This window comes from Xenopus laevis, chromosome 5S (genome assembly GCF_017654675.1).
Source record: "Xenopus laevis strain J_2021 chromosome 5S, Xenopus_laevis_v10.1, whole genome shotgun sequence".
Classification (NCBI taxonomy): domain Eukaryota; kingdom Metazoa; phylum Chordata; class Amphibia; order Anura; family Pipidae; genus Xenopus; species Xenopus laevis.
The window spans coordinates 17,852,813-17,866,484 of NC_054380.1; the positions used below are offsets into that span (position 1 = coordinate 17,852,813).

Consider the following 13,672-nt stretch of genomic DNA (forward strand, 5'->3'; position numbering starts at 1 on the left):
TACGGGACTGGCTCCAACTGCACAGTCTTTTACTATGGGTGTGGGGAGGGGTAGTGGATGGGGGGTTTAAACACCAGAAAACTTCAATAGAACCTGGCACAAGCCTGGTAGTAAAGTTGTAAAGCCGGAGTCAGATTGTAAAAGGGTTAAAAAGGTTTACATTTTATTTTCCATAATTAAGAACCAAGGCCTGACGCGTTTCGTGGCTACCAAGGACACTTACTCATAGCCTATGAGTAAGTGTCTTTGGTAGACACGAAACGCGTCAGGCCTTGGTTCTGTTTGGCTCCCCTTGCTTAAGTCTGGGGCGTGTGCACCCGGGCCCATTGTACACAGCGGTAAACAAACACATTTAAACTTAGTATATTCAGATTAAATAATTGTATAGTTTATTGGGGGTTTAGTTCTCCTTTAAAGTGTATAAAAATTTTAGTTTATCATGATCTTGTACATAAGCACTGGTTTCTCCCGAAATGTGTGTGTATATATATATATATATATATATATATATATATATATATATATATATATATATATATATATATATATATATATATATATATATATATATATATATATATATATATATGGCTCTACTTAATTAGCAGTCAGGCAGTGGATTGAGTGACACATCACAATATGATTAGGTCAGGTTGCGAATATTATAGTAACCATAAAAATCAACAATTCTAGATGCATGCATCTATATTGTAGATTGGAGCCTCAAAATGAAACCAAATTGTGCTACTTTCTACATGACTCTAAAGAACTTTAAAATGAATGATCTGTTTAAGAAGTCTCTCTTCTGTTATCCGTCTCCACATTAAAGGGGTGGTTCATCTTTAAAGTAACTTTTAGTTTTTTTTTTATAGAAAACCCAATTCTAAGCAACTTTTCAATTGGTCTTCATTACTTATTTTTTATAGTTTTTGAATTATATGCTGTCATTTTCTGACTCTTTTCAGCTTACAAATGGGGGTCACTGACTTTTTATTACTCATCTTTCTATTCAGGCCTCTCCTATTCATATCCCAGTCTTGTATTCAAATCAGTTTTGAAAACCAATTGCATATTATCTGGGGAATATCACTTTCTACATCATACTAAAAGTTTGTTTAAAGGTGAACAACCCTTTTAAACAAGGTTCCCATACAAAATGATCTACAATCACTTTTCCCAATCTGGTTTCAATGCTCTGAGCATCTTCGTTTTATCTTTAAGTCCCATCTCTTTCTCTCTATCATAATCGTTCTTTATATATTAAGTTTGTTTCATAAAACTGATTATTGTCAGATTAAATGAAAGCAATGCATTTGGGTCTATAACACTACAAGGCATGCAAAAAAATCCTTTGACTTCAGAGTAGACATAATTTACCTGTAGTTACAGCACAGAATATCCCTAGGACTCTTAGAATTAAATGAATAATAACACCAAAAAAATGTCCAAAGTAATAAAACATAATGTACTGCTACCCTGCACTAGTAACATTTCTATGTTCTGTTCATAAAGGCTACTATAGTTTATAAGTGCAGCCATTCAAGCAGCCATTCAAGCACAGGATACACAGTAGATAACAGATAAGTACTACTATAGTTTATATAAACAAGCTGCTGTGTAGCCATGGGGGCAGCCATTCAAGCACAGGATACACAGTAGATAACAGATAAGTATTACTATAGTTTATATAAACAAGCTGCTGTGTAGACATGGGGGCAACCATTCAAGCTTTAAAAAAAGCAGAAAAGGTACAGGTTAACAAGTAACATATTAGCCTGGTAAAGCACCACTCAGTTCTACAGAGCTTATCTGTTATCTGCTATTTAACCTTTTCTCCATTTTTCCAGCTTGTAGAAAAACTCCAGTATACACAGCTACACAGAAGCTTGTTTATATAAACTATAGGGGGGAAGGCACGTTCACACGAGCTCTAGGACTCTGCAGCCTTGGGGCACCCGAGGATACAGAATTGTTCATTCCACCTGCTGATGAACATTCCTTCTAGTTTTTGCAAATTGGTTATTTAAGTAAGCATCATCTTTTCTGGTGCAAGTGCCACCACACTTTAAACAACACTTTTGAACCTGAGAGCAACATTCAGATGAGGAGTTGGGGAGCAACACAAGCATGAAAAATGTTCTTGGTGTGCCAAATAAGGGCTGTGATTGGCCATTTGGTAGCCCCAATGTCAATTGTCAACCTACATTGAGACTCTGTTTGGCAGTTCACCTGGTTTTATACAACCAAGAATTCAATAATAAACTCCTGCTTTGAGGCCACTGGGAGCAACATCCAAGGGGCTGGCGAGCAACATGTTACTCAAGAGCTACTGGTTGACGATCACTGTAAACTAACAAAACTGCTGTGGGAAACATTTGAACGCGGATTTGACCCACAACATCAGTCCCCAACCTTTTACATATGAATGGAAGCAAATCCCACCAGTAGAAAACCTTCCTAGAAAAGTAGAGGCTATTATAGCAGCAGAGGGAGGGCCAGATGTACTGTAGATTTCCCATAACTTTATTAAGCTGCAACCTCTTGTCAGCATTAATGGCTATGCCCACAGTTGTTCATTTGAATACAGATATATTCAATGGAAGTAACACTTGCTCTCTTGCAGCTCATTGTAGAAGAGTGTTTCTTCAATATTATCTATCCCCTTGAATTGATAAAGTGGCTTTCACTAAATACTCTGGGTTTTCGCAAACAGGAAATAGAAACTTGAACCCAGCCATAAGCTTGACCTCAATTACAGTTCTGCTGTGAATCGAGATGCTACAGTTCAACACCACTTCCTGTTACAATGTCTCACTTATCTGTCTCCCCTAATCTGGCCCGTGATCAAGCTTCAGACGGCTTCCCAAAAATAGCTTCTCATAAGATCCTGTTAATTACTGTGCTCATTCTTAATATTAGCAGTGTTTCACTCAAATGACCTCCCTTGTTTTAGGACCACTGTACATCATTTCTTTAATTTCACCTTTGTCTAAATGAAATTGTTAGAACAAACTGTTGATTTATTTCTTTGATTTGTTTGAACTTTTCAGAGTTTCAAGACTCCGCTTGCAGTTTTAGTCTTGCCTATGTCTTCATTAACATTCATTAAGGAAAGTCACAATCCCTTAAAGGGGAACTAAAGTATAAAATAGAATAAGGCTAGAAATGTTGTATTTTGTATACTAAACATGAACTTACTACACCAGAAGCCTAATAAAGCAAATGATTTATGCTTTCAAAGTTGGCCGCAGCGGGTCACCTTGTCGTAACTATGTTAAACATCTTTGCAAGACCAATACTACGCACATGTTCAGTGTGGTCTGAGCTTCTGTTAGGAGGCTAAGTTTAGGGATTGTCATAAATTATAAAAACAGCACAAGTCAAATAATATCTGCTGTAGAAGCCGATACAGCAAGACTGATTAATAATCAGAATATGCAGACTGCACTGGGTCTGCAGATCTCTACACAAGCGCCGACTGCTTTACAGGGAAACAAACAAAGCTGCTTGAGTTCTGCAGGGCTGGGAAGTAAGGTGGGGGGGTTTCTCCCTGCTGATCAGTTAGGGACTGTCTGAAGTTTCCTATCTGCAGCTGTCAGAGCAAGTAAAATGAAGGGTGAATTTCAATGCATGCAGTCAGGTTTCTTATAAAAACTGTAGACATTTTTTAATTAAAGTATACTGGAGATAGATTTATTTTTCATTAAATAAAGTAAAAATTGGATTTTATTTTTTTGCCTTTACATCCTCTTTAATGATGCCAAAAGTTAGGCACCCCCAAGTGATTGTAATCATTTATCTTATACGCCGGGCCGTGCTCCTGCCAGCAGAAAACTGCTCCTGCCCAGGGTTCTTCTCAGTGAAGAAAAAAAATTCCCAGTTTAAAATGAAATAACATTTATCCAAAGTTACTGTGGATATATACTAAAAGGATAATGGCACAAAGGGCAATTCCACATGTTTTGTCGCTGAAGCAGTTTCCAGATCAGCAGGCAGGCAACAAAACTTTTGGAAAGGCCCAACATTCTTTCCTATGCAAATTACTTGTGATTGCGGTTGCATTTATTTTTTGGGCAATTATTGCTCAGAAGCACTGCCTAATGCTACTTCAAGCAATGATCGCCTTGCGCTCAGAGGATTAGGAAATGGGGGAGATTAGATTTATATCCTCTGAGCTGGATGCTTAGATGACTAAATTCAGCTTTTTAATACAATCTCCTTTATTTACACACTTTTATATTTTCCAGGGACTGTGCAGTTGACCCAACATGTGTTTTATGCATGGAGTGTTTTTTAGGAAGTACTCATAGAGAGCACCGCTATCGGGTAAGTTTGATGTTGTCATGGGTCTTTTAATTGTCCGTATAAGGGGTATATTAATGGTAAGAAGAGGTGGATTTCATATTAAAAGACTGAGCTACATGTCAGATATAGTAGTACAGGTATGGGATCTGTTATCCGGGAACCCGTTATCCAGAAAGCTTTGAATTACAGAAAGCCGTCTCCCATAAGCTCCATTATAATCAAATAATCCAAACTTTTAAATATGAATCCCCTTTTCTCTGTAATAATAAACAGTACATTGCACTTGATCCCAACTAAGATATAATTAGTCCTTATTGGAAGCCGAACCAGCCTATTTGGTTTATTTAATGTTTACATGGTTTTCTAGTAGACTTAAGATATGAAGATCCAAATTACGGAAAGATCCATTATCCGGAAACCCCCCAGGTCCCGAGCATTCTGGATAACCGGTCCCATACCTGTACAATGGTAGACGGTTTGTTTTAGTAAAACCTAGCCCTATGTTACGAAATCTTATAAGCAGATTTGTTGTTTTGCTTGGTCTCCTAGTGATTGGATTACTCCTAGCATGCACAGAATTCTGCAGTCATTTATCTATATCAAAGGGCTAGAGATACTAACAGCATTGTTAATAAATATACCACATTAATATCAATATACTCCTATAAGCTCTTGTAGTATGTTGTTTTTTTTAAATTCTTATTAAAGGTAATTTTTATTGTTTTCAAAAAGTGAACAAACAAAAAGAAAAAAGCAAAAACTAAAAGAAAAAAGTCAGTTCAACTGGAGATTCCTCTAATAATCGAGTACTCCACATTAACAGTATTCGTGTTCTATACCTCACTGGGAATCCAGGATGCTATTTGTTCCCTTATCTGTTACAGATGACCACATCAGGGGGTGGAGGATTCTGTGACTGCGGAGATGCTGAAGCATGGAAAGGAGGACCATACTGCCAGAAACATGCACTTAACATCTCTGAAAGTGAGACAGAGGTATTTAATGATTTAAGCTTTAACATATGAGTATGTAGTGCTTCCATGTGATAATTTCAGTTTTATTTGTATGTAATTTTTGGTGAGCCGTATAGGCTCACCCCCCCCCCCCTGTTTTACATATATATGTATATATATTACACAAAAGCCATGAATATCTTTTAAATGATATCCTTTTAAATGGTGAGTACTGATGTCATCAGTTATAAACTGTTAGTATGGATGTCATTGTTGTCACATGACTCACTAAAACTTGTGTATTATAATAAATAAAGTACCCCATGTTGCAAAATATGAGGATATTAGAAGTTACCTCTGAGTTCCATGCCCTGTATAAATGACCTGTATATGGTCATGAAACTCCTCGATAACTTATAATATCCTTATATTTTACAAGAGGGGGTACTTCATTCACTATGTATTTTGTCTCTTGTGAATTATTTACAATCAAATAGATACAAGGGCTAAAAGGTGCCTAATTGCATTAACTTAGCACTTGGATCTGTCTGAAACACAGTCACGGTGCTCCTCGCTTTGTTGCTACATCTAGCACAGAACAATGGGGGTCATTTATCAACACTGGGCAAATTTGCCCATGGGCAATAACCCATGGCAACCAATCAGATTGTTGCATTCATTGTTCTACTTGCAGCTGGCTTTAAAACATCTAATCGCTGATTGGTTGCTATGGGTAACTGCCCATGGACAAATTTGCCCAGTGTTGATAAATGAGCCCCATTGAGTCCTGCCTGAATTCAACAGGCTGCCCATCACATGGCGTTGCACCAGCTAGGCTGCCCATTTTAGATGGCTGCAAAACTATCCTGTCTTTCCAGTTGGGACAAATGTGGTGGTATCTTATTTGCTAGGTAACCACCTACTATAACACCCAAGTGGCTGGGAAGGGAGAAGGGAAGTTGAATAAAAGAGGGCATCAGTAAAAAGATGGTATTTGGTTGGCGTTGGAAGGTGCAGCATTGATCAATGCTTGCGGTGCTATTCTGTGTCTGAGAAATTTGGTTTCTTCTATATACTCATCTAGCAGGTACTCTCGAGTATGGTATTGCTACTTTCCTCCATTGTCTCGACACAATAGCAGTTCTTTAATATCCATTCAGGGTATATTTTTATTGTATTATTTTGATCACTCATAAGGTGACTGTTCACTTATCTGTGCTTTGAATATGTATTTGTTTAAATAACTATCGTACTAATTTCCCCTAGGACCCACTAATTCATTTGTCAGAAGATATGATCGCACGAGCATATAATATGTTTGCCACTATGTTTCGCTACGCAGTGGAAATTCTGACCTGGGAGAAGGAGAATGAGCTGCCTGCTGGGTTAGAGTGTTTGTGAGTATCTTTTGCCAATTTAAAAGTTGTTCGGTGTTCCATAACTGGCAAATTGCTTGGCTTGCTTCAGAATCTTGTGGGATAAACAGACTTGGTAACTGCCCTTAAAGGACAGCCTACGTTTTCCTACCATGTATATAAGTTGGGCATATCTCCACCACCCAAATGTCATTATTTATAATGCATATACCCCCTCTGTTTGCTAACTTCTTTACATTTCCCTAAAACAAATAGCAGCTTTCACCCGGGGGGCCATTTTTCCTCTGACACATCAGTGCATTTATATCTGCAAACAGCACATATGCGATGTAAAGTTCATGCAATAAAAAAATTCAGGCTAACAAAAACAAAAACCAACAACAAAGTAACTAAGATAGGGCTTAATGAGATTATATCTGACTACAGGTATTGGGGTGTCCACTAAATTAGCAATATGAAAACGAAAAACACAAGGGACTTTTAACTCCTCAATACAAGTGTCAGAAACGATCTAGAGATAATTACACATTAGAAATAAAATAAAAAGCAATTTTTATTCACCACCATGCCATAATAATCACATCGTTAGTGTTGAAGGATAAGAAGAGCACGAGTTGACAAAGCCACGAGTTGTGGCGAAACAGCTGTCGAGGTGCAGTGCTGCGTCCGCTGTATGGAGGCTCTTCTGGACAGCAGTCTAGCGTGCTAAGTGGGGGACTGTGGCAGCGATGCCATGCAGCTAATCTAATCAATCCTGCAACTACCTGCGAGCGCTACCCAATATACGGTCGGTATAATTTTTATTTCATTTGACTGTCACATGTCCGCTACAGTGAGCGGCGCTGAGGACACATCACTTGCAAACCGGCTATAACAATTGGAAGTATATGTTGTGATAGTTATATCGCTAATGGAGATTATCTGGACTGTTTAGTCATTATTGTGCATCGCAGGTGCAGCTAGCGCACTCTTAGCATTATACAGACTCCAGCACGCATAGAAAGCAATAACCCTTAATATTGGAGCTACTTTTGAATTGAACATTGGCCGATGGGCAAAAAATATTCAGGCATTTATTTTGCAATCCCTTTTTTCACATTATATGATGTTGGGGAATGCATGCATGCTGTTTTGTTTCTAAGTTTTGGAATTTTCCTATTAGGACCAACATGGATTTACTCAATCGAATATAACTAACCTAAGGAATTTATAACTACAATTTTTCATTTATTTATTTTTTACAAAATAGCATGCAAATTTTTCCCATATCTGATTAATACATTCAGCCTTTGGGGTTATGTCCTTACAGAAGGGATCCCTTCAGCTTCATATGCAGCGCTGCTTAGTTTTTAAATGTTTTTAATCCTATGTGATTATTATGGCATGGTGGTGAATAAAAATTGCTTTTTATTTTATTTCTAATGTGTAATTACTTGCATTATCTCTACATCGTTTCTGACACTTGTATTGAGGAGTTAAAAGTCCCTTGTGTTTTTCGTTTTCATAACACAGACAGAATTCACTATGATGACAAGTCCTGCTTAGATTGAGCATTGTAATGGTTACACTGAGCTCAGGAGAGGGGGTTAGGAGTTAAAAATAGGAGCAGACAGCTAGAGCAGAGTTTCTATGGGAACTAGTAATGCCATCACTTCATTGGCTGCTAGACTGGAGGGTGTGTTTATTAATCTGAGCTGAGAAGAACTGAGCATGCTCAGTAGCCAGGAAATTCCTGAGGGAGGGAGTTGAGTGGGTTAGAGGAGCATAAGGAATCCTAAGTGATTAAGGGGGCACACTTACTATTAACCTTTGAACAACCAGAGTGACATGTATTTAGAGATTTCAAAGAACTCTTCAGTGATTAAATTTTTGTGTGGGGGAGGGGTTTAAATTTTCTTTAAAGGGTCCCTTATACTGACCAATTGATAATACAACTAAAATGCTGTTTGGTGATAACAATACAATAAGAACGGGTTAACTTGTAGAATACTGGCAAGCTTGATAAAGTCAAGACAATTTGTATATCTTTCCATGTGTGGGTCATTTTTTAATAGGTTGTATTATTTTAAAAGAGGTAAAAGTGTGGAAGTGTTGACTCAATTAAAAATGTCATCTATTTGATACAGGAAGAAAGATGATACCTATTACTGCATGCTTTTTAACGATGAAGTACACACATATGAGCAGGTCATATACACTCTTCAAAAAGCTGTTAGCTGCAGCCAGAAGGAAGCCATCAGTTTTGCAACAACAGTGGACAGGGATGTAAGTAGTTCAACACCCACTGCATTTCTGCTATGTCAGTAAATTTGTATGGGAAAAATTGTCAATTAACTTGTTTCTGTTTCTCGCCTACTATGTCATTTCCTCTTCAGGGGCGGAGATCAGTTCGAAACGGGGATTTCCAGTCTTGCGAGCAAGCAAAGTCGGTCATAGTGGTGAGAAACATCTCTTTTTAGGATCGTAGAGGCTACTTATCGGAAGATAAGACAATGTTAAAAATGGCATGATGTAACAATTGTTGAGTCTTAAAGCAACACTAACACCAAAAAATTAACATGGTTTAAGGTAATGAAAATATTATGTACTGTTGCCCTGCACTGGTAAAACGGATGTGTTTGCTTCAGAAACTTCTATAGTTCAAATAAACAAGCTGCTGTGTAGCAATGGCGGAAATTTAAAAAAGGCTATATGGCACAGGTTAAATAGTGGATAACAGATAACACCATTATGTTCTACAGAGCTTATCTGCTGTGTAACCTGAGCCTTTTCTCCTTTGAATGGCTGCCCCCATTGCTACGCAGCATTCTATTTATATAAACAATAGTAGTGTTTCTGAAGCAAACACATCAGTTTTTTTTATTACTTTAAGGGTAAGGACACACTGGACGATTTGTCGCCAACGTTTTTAAAAAGCAAATCGCGGCGACATTTCGCTCGTTTTGTCTCTGAACAAAACCAAATGAAAGACGCCAGCTCCTGTGCCCACAGCGCGTTTGTGAATCGCCTGTAGCTCCAAAACGCACTGAGACCCTTTTCCGAGCGATTTATCAGAAATAGCATGTACTTAGAAAAGCACTGAAAGCTCCTAGACACGCACACACATACAGATAAGTAGCAGCAATTGTATTCAAATTACAATGCGAACGCAATGACGCAAGAACGTAAACACGCCAGGTTACAGCGGGAAGCACAAACCGTTTACGGTTTGGGTGGAGCACGTACCGCACAGAGTAATGGGATACAAATCGCTCTGTGCCAATAGTCGCTGTGAATCGTCTGTTCAAAAAAGACGATCGTCTTGTCGCCGCGATTTACTTTTTTAAAACGTTGGCGACAAATCGTCCAGTGTGTCCTTACCCTAAAACACTTTAATTTTTTGATTTTATTGTTCCTATTTTTTTATTATTGTTAACTACCCCTCCCCCCTGGGAAATGCCCCATATTCCATACTTACTCCTCGGCGAGATTCTTCCAGCGGAGTTGCATGCATCCATCTTCCGCGATCTTTGTAAGCTGCTCTGTAAGGGAGATGGGCAATTTCTGTGTAATTCCGCGCATGTGCAGTTGTCTGAAACCAGCAAACTGCTCCATGCGCAGAAATACCGATCTCCCAGTCAGCTTACTGAGGACGCAGAAGATGGATTTGTGGAACTCTGCTGGAAGAATCTGCGCCTAGGAGTAAGTATGGAGTATGGAGCATTTCCCCGGGGGGGGGGTAGTTAGCCTGGTGGGAGGGGGGGGTCTACCTGGGGTGGTGGGTACGGGGTTTTTTCCCCACATGTTGAATTCTCCTGTAAATCTTCCCCAATGGCAGTATTGACTTTATATGCTCAATGCCCCGGCTAATCCCAAACAGTGGGTTTTAATGCTGAAGTTGGCTACTTCATATAGAGCTACGCTAGTCAGGCTAGTTAGCAGTCAAGACCCAATTGTAGGCTAATTTCACCTGTTAATTTCAAAATATGTTATTCATGTATGTATATCTTTTTGATATTTTCTGCATGCAAATTGGTGACAAAACAATTATATCATATTGTGATCAAAAACAAGTAATGCCTCCTGCCACTTTGCCACCTTATGGTTTACTTTAATATTCTGTCTTTCCTCAGAGGAACACCAGTCGACAAACAAAACCTCTTAAAGTGCAGGTCATGCATTCTGCTATTGTTGCACACCAGACATTTGGGTTAAAACTCATCAGCTGGCTCGGCCAAGTTATTGGGTCTTCAGGTACATGTTTACTGTGTGTGTGTGTGTGTGTGTGGGATATTTTTTCAATGTATTTAAGGACAGGCTTGCTAATGTTCAGCTTCTTTCCTCTGTTTAGTAGACAATGTGTATTTTTCTATTTCACGGAGAGACATAGGCAGTTGTCATCCCTCTCAGAGCACATGCTCTGGGCTGGTGTATGTTATCAAAGCTTAGGGACGAACTCACAGTATAGTGCAGGAGTCGCCAACCTTTTTTACCTGTGAGCAACATTCAGATGTAAAAGGAGTTTGGGAGCAATACAAGCATGAAACATGTTCCTGGGGTGCCAAATAAGGGCTGTGATTGGCTATTTGACAGCCTGTGAATTGCCAGCATATAGGAGTGTCTGTTTGGCAGTACACCTGTTTTTTCTGCAACCAAAATTTACCTCCAAGCCTGGAATTTAAAAATAAGCACCTGCTTTGAGGCCACTGAGACCAACATCCAAGGGGTTGGTGAGCAACATGTTGCTCGTGAGCAATTGGTTGTGGATCACTGGAATATATATGAACGGTATGTCACAAGTGTGACTAGTAATTAATTTTAATTCACATTACATGGCACCTCAAAAACCAGCTCAATTTGCATTAGCATTAAAGGGCACCTATCACAGCCAAAATCAAACACATATTAACAATCTGACCAGTACAAGCTAAACACGTTTAACCAAACTACATATATAGTTTTTTGAAAAAATTGCAGGTTTTAAAAAAAATCCCTTACTTTGTCAAATAGGTTCTTTCACTGAGGGAGGCCATACTGAGACTATAACAGAGACTCTAATATGCAAATTCCAGGAGCATGCTCAGATTGTAACACTGCTTTGAGTATTCTACCCAGAATGCCTTGTTTAAGTAAACTCCTCCACTAGAAGTATCCAGGAGATTTCCCTATCTTGTCCCCTGCTGGTGATGTCATTATGCAAATGAAGGGCACACACTAACTTCCAGCAGGTGGCAGCACTACTGAACAGCAGCTAACACACAGGTTTGGCTGATTTAAAAATAGCTTAGAAGGGTTGATAAGCAAGCAAGGAATTTCAACTGAGCATGTGCGAGATTTCAGAGCTACAGTTGGCTGGGAAGATATAGGTAGGAGGAGCCAATGAAATCCAAGATGGCTGCCTCAGCTAGAACTGCAGGGGAGATCTTGCAGATCATTTACATTATACAAACAATTCTAACTGTTTTAAAAATCGTATTTCTTGAACTTTCACATAGTGTATTTACTTACATGATTTTGATCATCATTGGTGCCCTTTAAATAATCAGCCCTGTAGCTTCCTTGACAGACAAAGCCCATTTTCTGCTTAATGGTTTGTGATGACCTCCTAACTTTTAACTCAACAACTGCCCAGAACACACTGAGCATGTGTCCCTGACACTCCTAATACAATTTAAGACAATTAGCTCCTGTGCATAACTTTGAGCCCTGAATCATTTATGTTTATAGAGTTTTGAAACCTTTAGGCTGGTAAAGTAAGTTCAGTATATAAAATAAAGCATTTCTAACCATAATTGTTTTTATGGTTCTAGGGTAATCATTTAACTCATGCATCATGTGTTCCAATGCTCAACTGTATCAATACTGTTTTTTTTCTGATTTCCAAAAATATTTTTCTTGAATTAGTGATTTCATTCGTATGATTTTTCTATAGGTGGACTTCGACGCATTCTTTGCCAGGTTGGTTTACAAGAAGGCCCAGAGGGGGAAAACTCTTCTCTTGTAGATAGACTAATGTTGTCTGACTCAAAACTCTGGAAAGGTAAGACAATAAAGCCCTTCATGTTTTGCTCCATTCTTATCATTCCATAGCCTGGGCTTGATTTGCAAACAGAAGTATATTAATACATTTGCAGCTAAATGCAAACTTAATTATAAGCAACATTTCAAAAGAAATTTAATTTAAAAAGTTCAACAACTGTTTTTGTAACTGTATTTGCTGCTGAAATCAAAGTCTGTTGTAGTGTGCTATTCTCTTCAGTGTTGGTCCTGACTTTATGTGCATTTAAACACCATAGCGGTAGTCCACTTACCTCCAGTCAAGTCTCCAGTTCTGCCATATACCCTTCCGCTGACCCCATCTAAAAAACAAATGCTCTGTAAGGCTACAAATTTATTGTTATTGCTACTTTTTATTACTCCTCTTTTTATTTCAACCCTCCCTGATTCATATTCCAGTCCCTTCTTCAATCAATGCATGGTTGCTAGGGTAATTTGGACCCTAGCAACTAGATTGTTGAAGTTGCAAACTGGAGAGATGCTGAATAACAAGCTAGAGAATGTATCCACGAATAACAAAAAATGAAAAACAGCTGCGATTTGTCTCAGAATATCACTCTCTACATCAGGGGTCCCCAACCTTTTTTACCCGTGAGCCACATTCAAATGTAAAAAGATTTGGGGAGCAACACAAGCATAAAAAAGTTCCTTGGGGTGCCAAATAAGGGCCGTGATTGGCTATTTGGTAGCACCTATTTAGACTGGCAGCCTACATGAGACTCTGCTTGGCACTATACTTAGTTTTTATGCAATTAAAAGTAACTTCCAAGCCTGGAATTAAAAAATAAGCACCTGGTTTGAGGACACTGAGAGCTACATCCAAGGGGTTGGAGAGCAGCATGTTGCTCACGAGCTACTGGTTGGGGATCACTGCTCTACATCATACTAAAAGTTAACTCAAAGGTGAACAACCCCTTTAATTGTAGTCTCCCCAGTCAACAAAATATTTCTACAGATTTGCTTTGTGTGTCCCTAGTTTTAATGCCATTATACCCCATTTTC

The 13,672-nt window shown here is 38.6% G+C and overlaps 1 protein-coding gene across 3 annotated transcripts in view; it reads left to right on the top strand.

Moving 5' to 3' along the window:
• ubr2.S (ubiquitin protein ligase E3 component n-recognin 2 S homeolog) overlaps nt 1-13,672 on the top strand; it is a 174,915-nt gene that overhangs the window by 109,934 nt on the left and 51,309 nt on the right. For all 3 annotated transcript variants that reach the window (XM_041564059.1, XM_041564058.1, NM_001096196.1), the window contains 7 exon segments: nt 4,248-4,326; nt 5,190-5,300; nt 6,525-6,655; nt 8,761-8,899; nt 9,010-9,072; nt 10,747-10,867; nt 12,546-12,653. In XM_041564059.1, the coding sequence (XP_041419993.1) occupies nt 4,248-4,326; nt 5,190-5,300; nt 6,525-6,655; nt 8,761-8,899; nt 9,010-9,072; nt 10,747-10,867; nt 12,546-12,653 (752 nt within the window).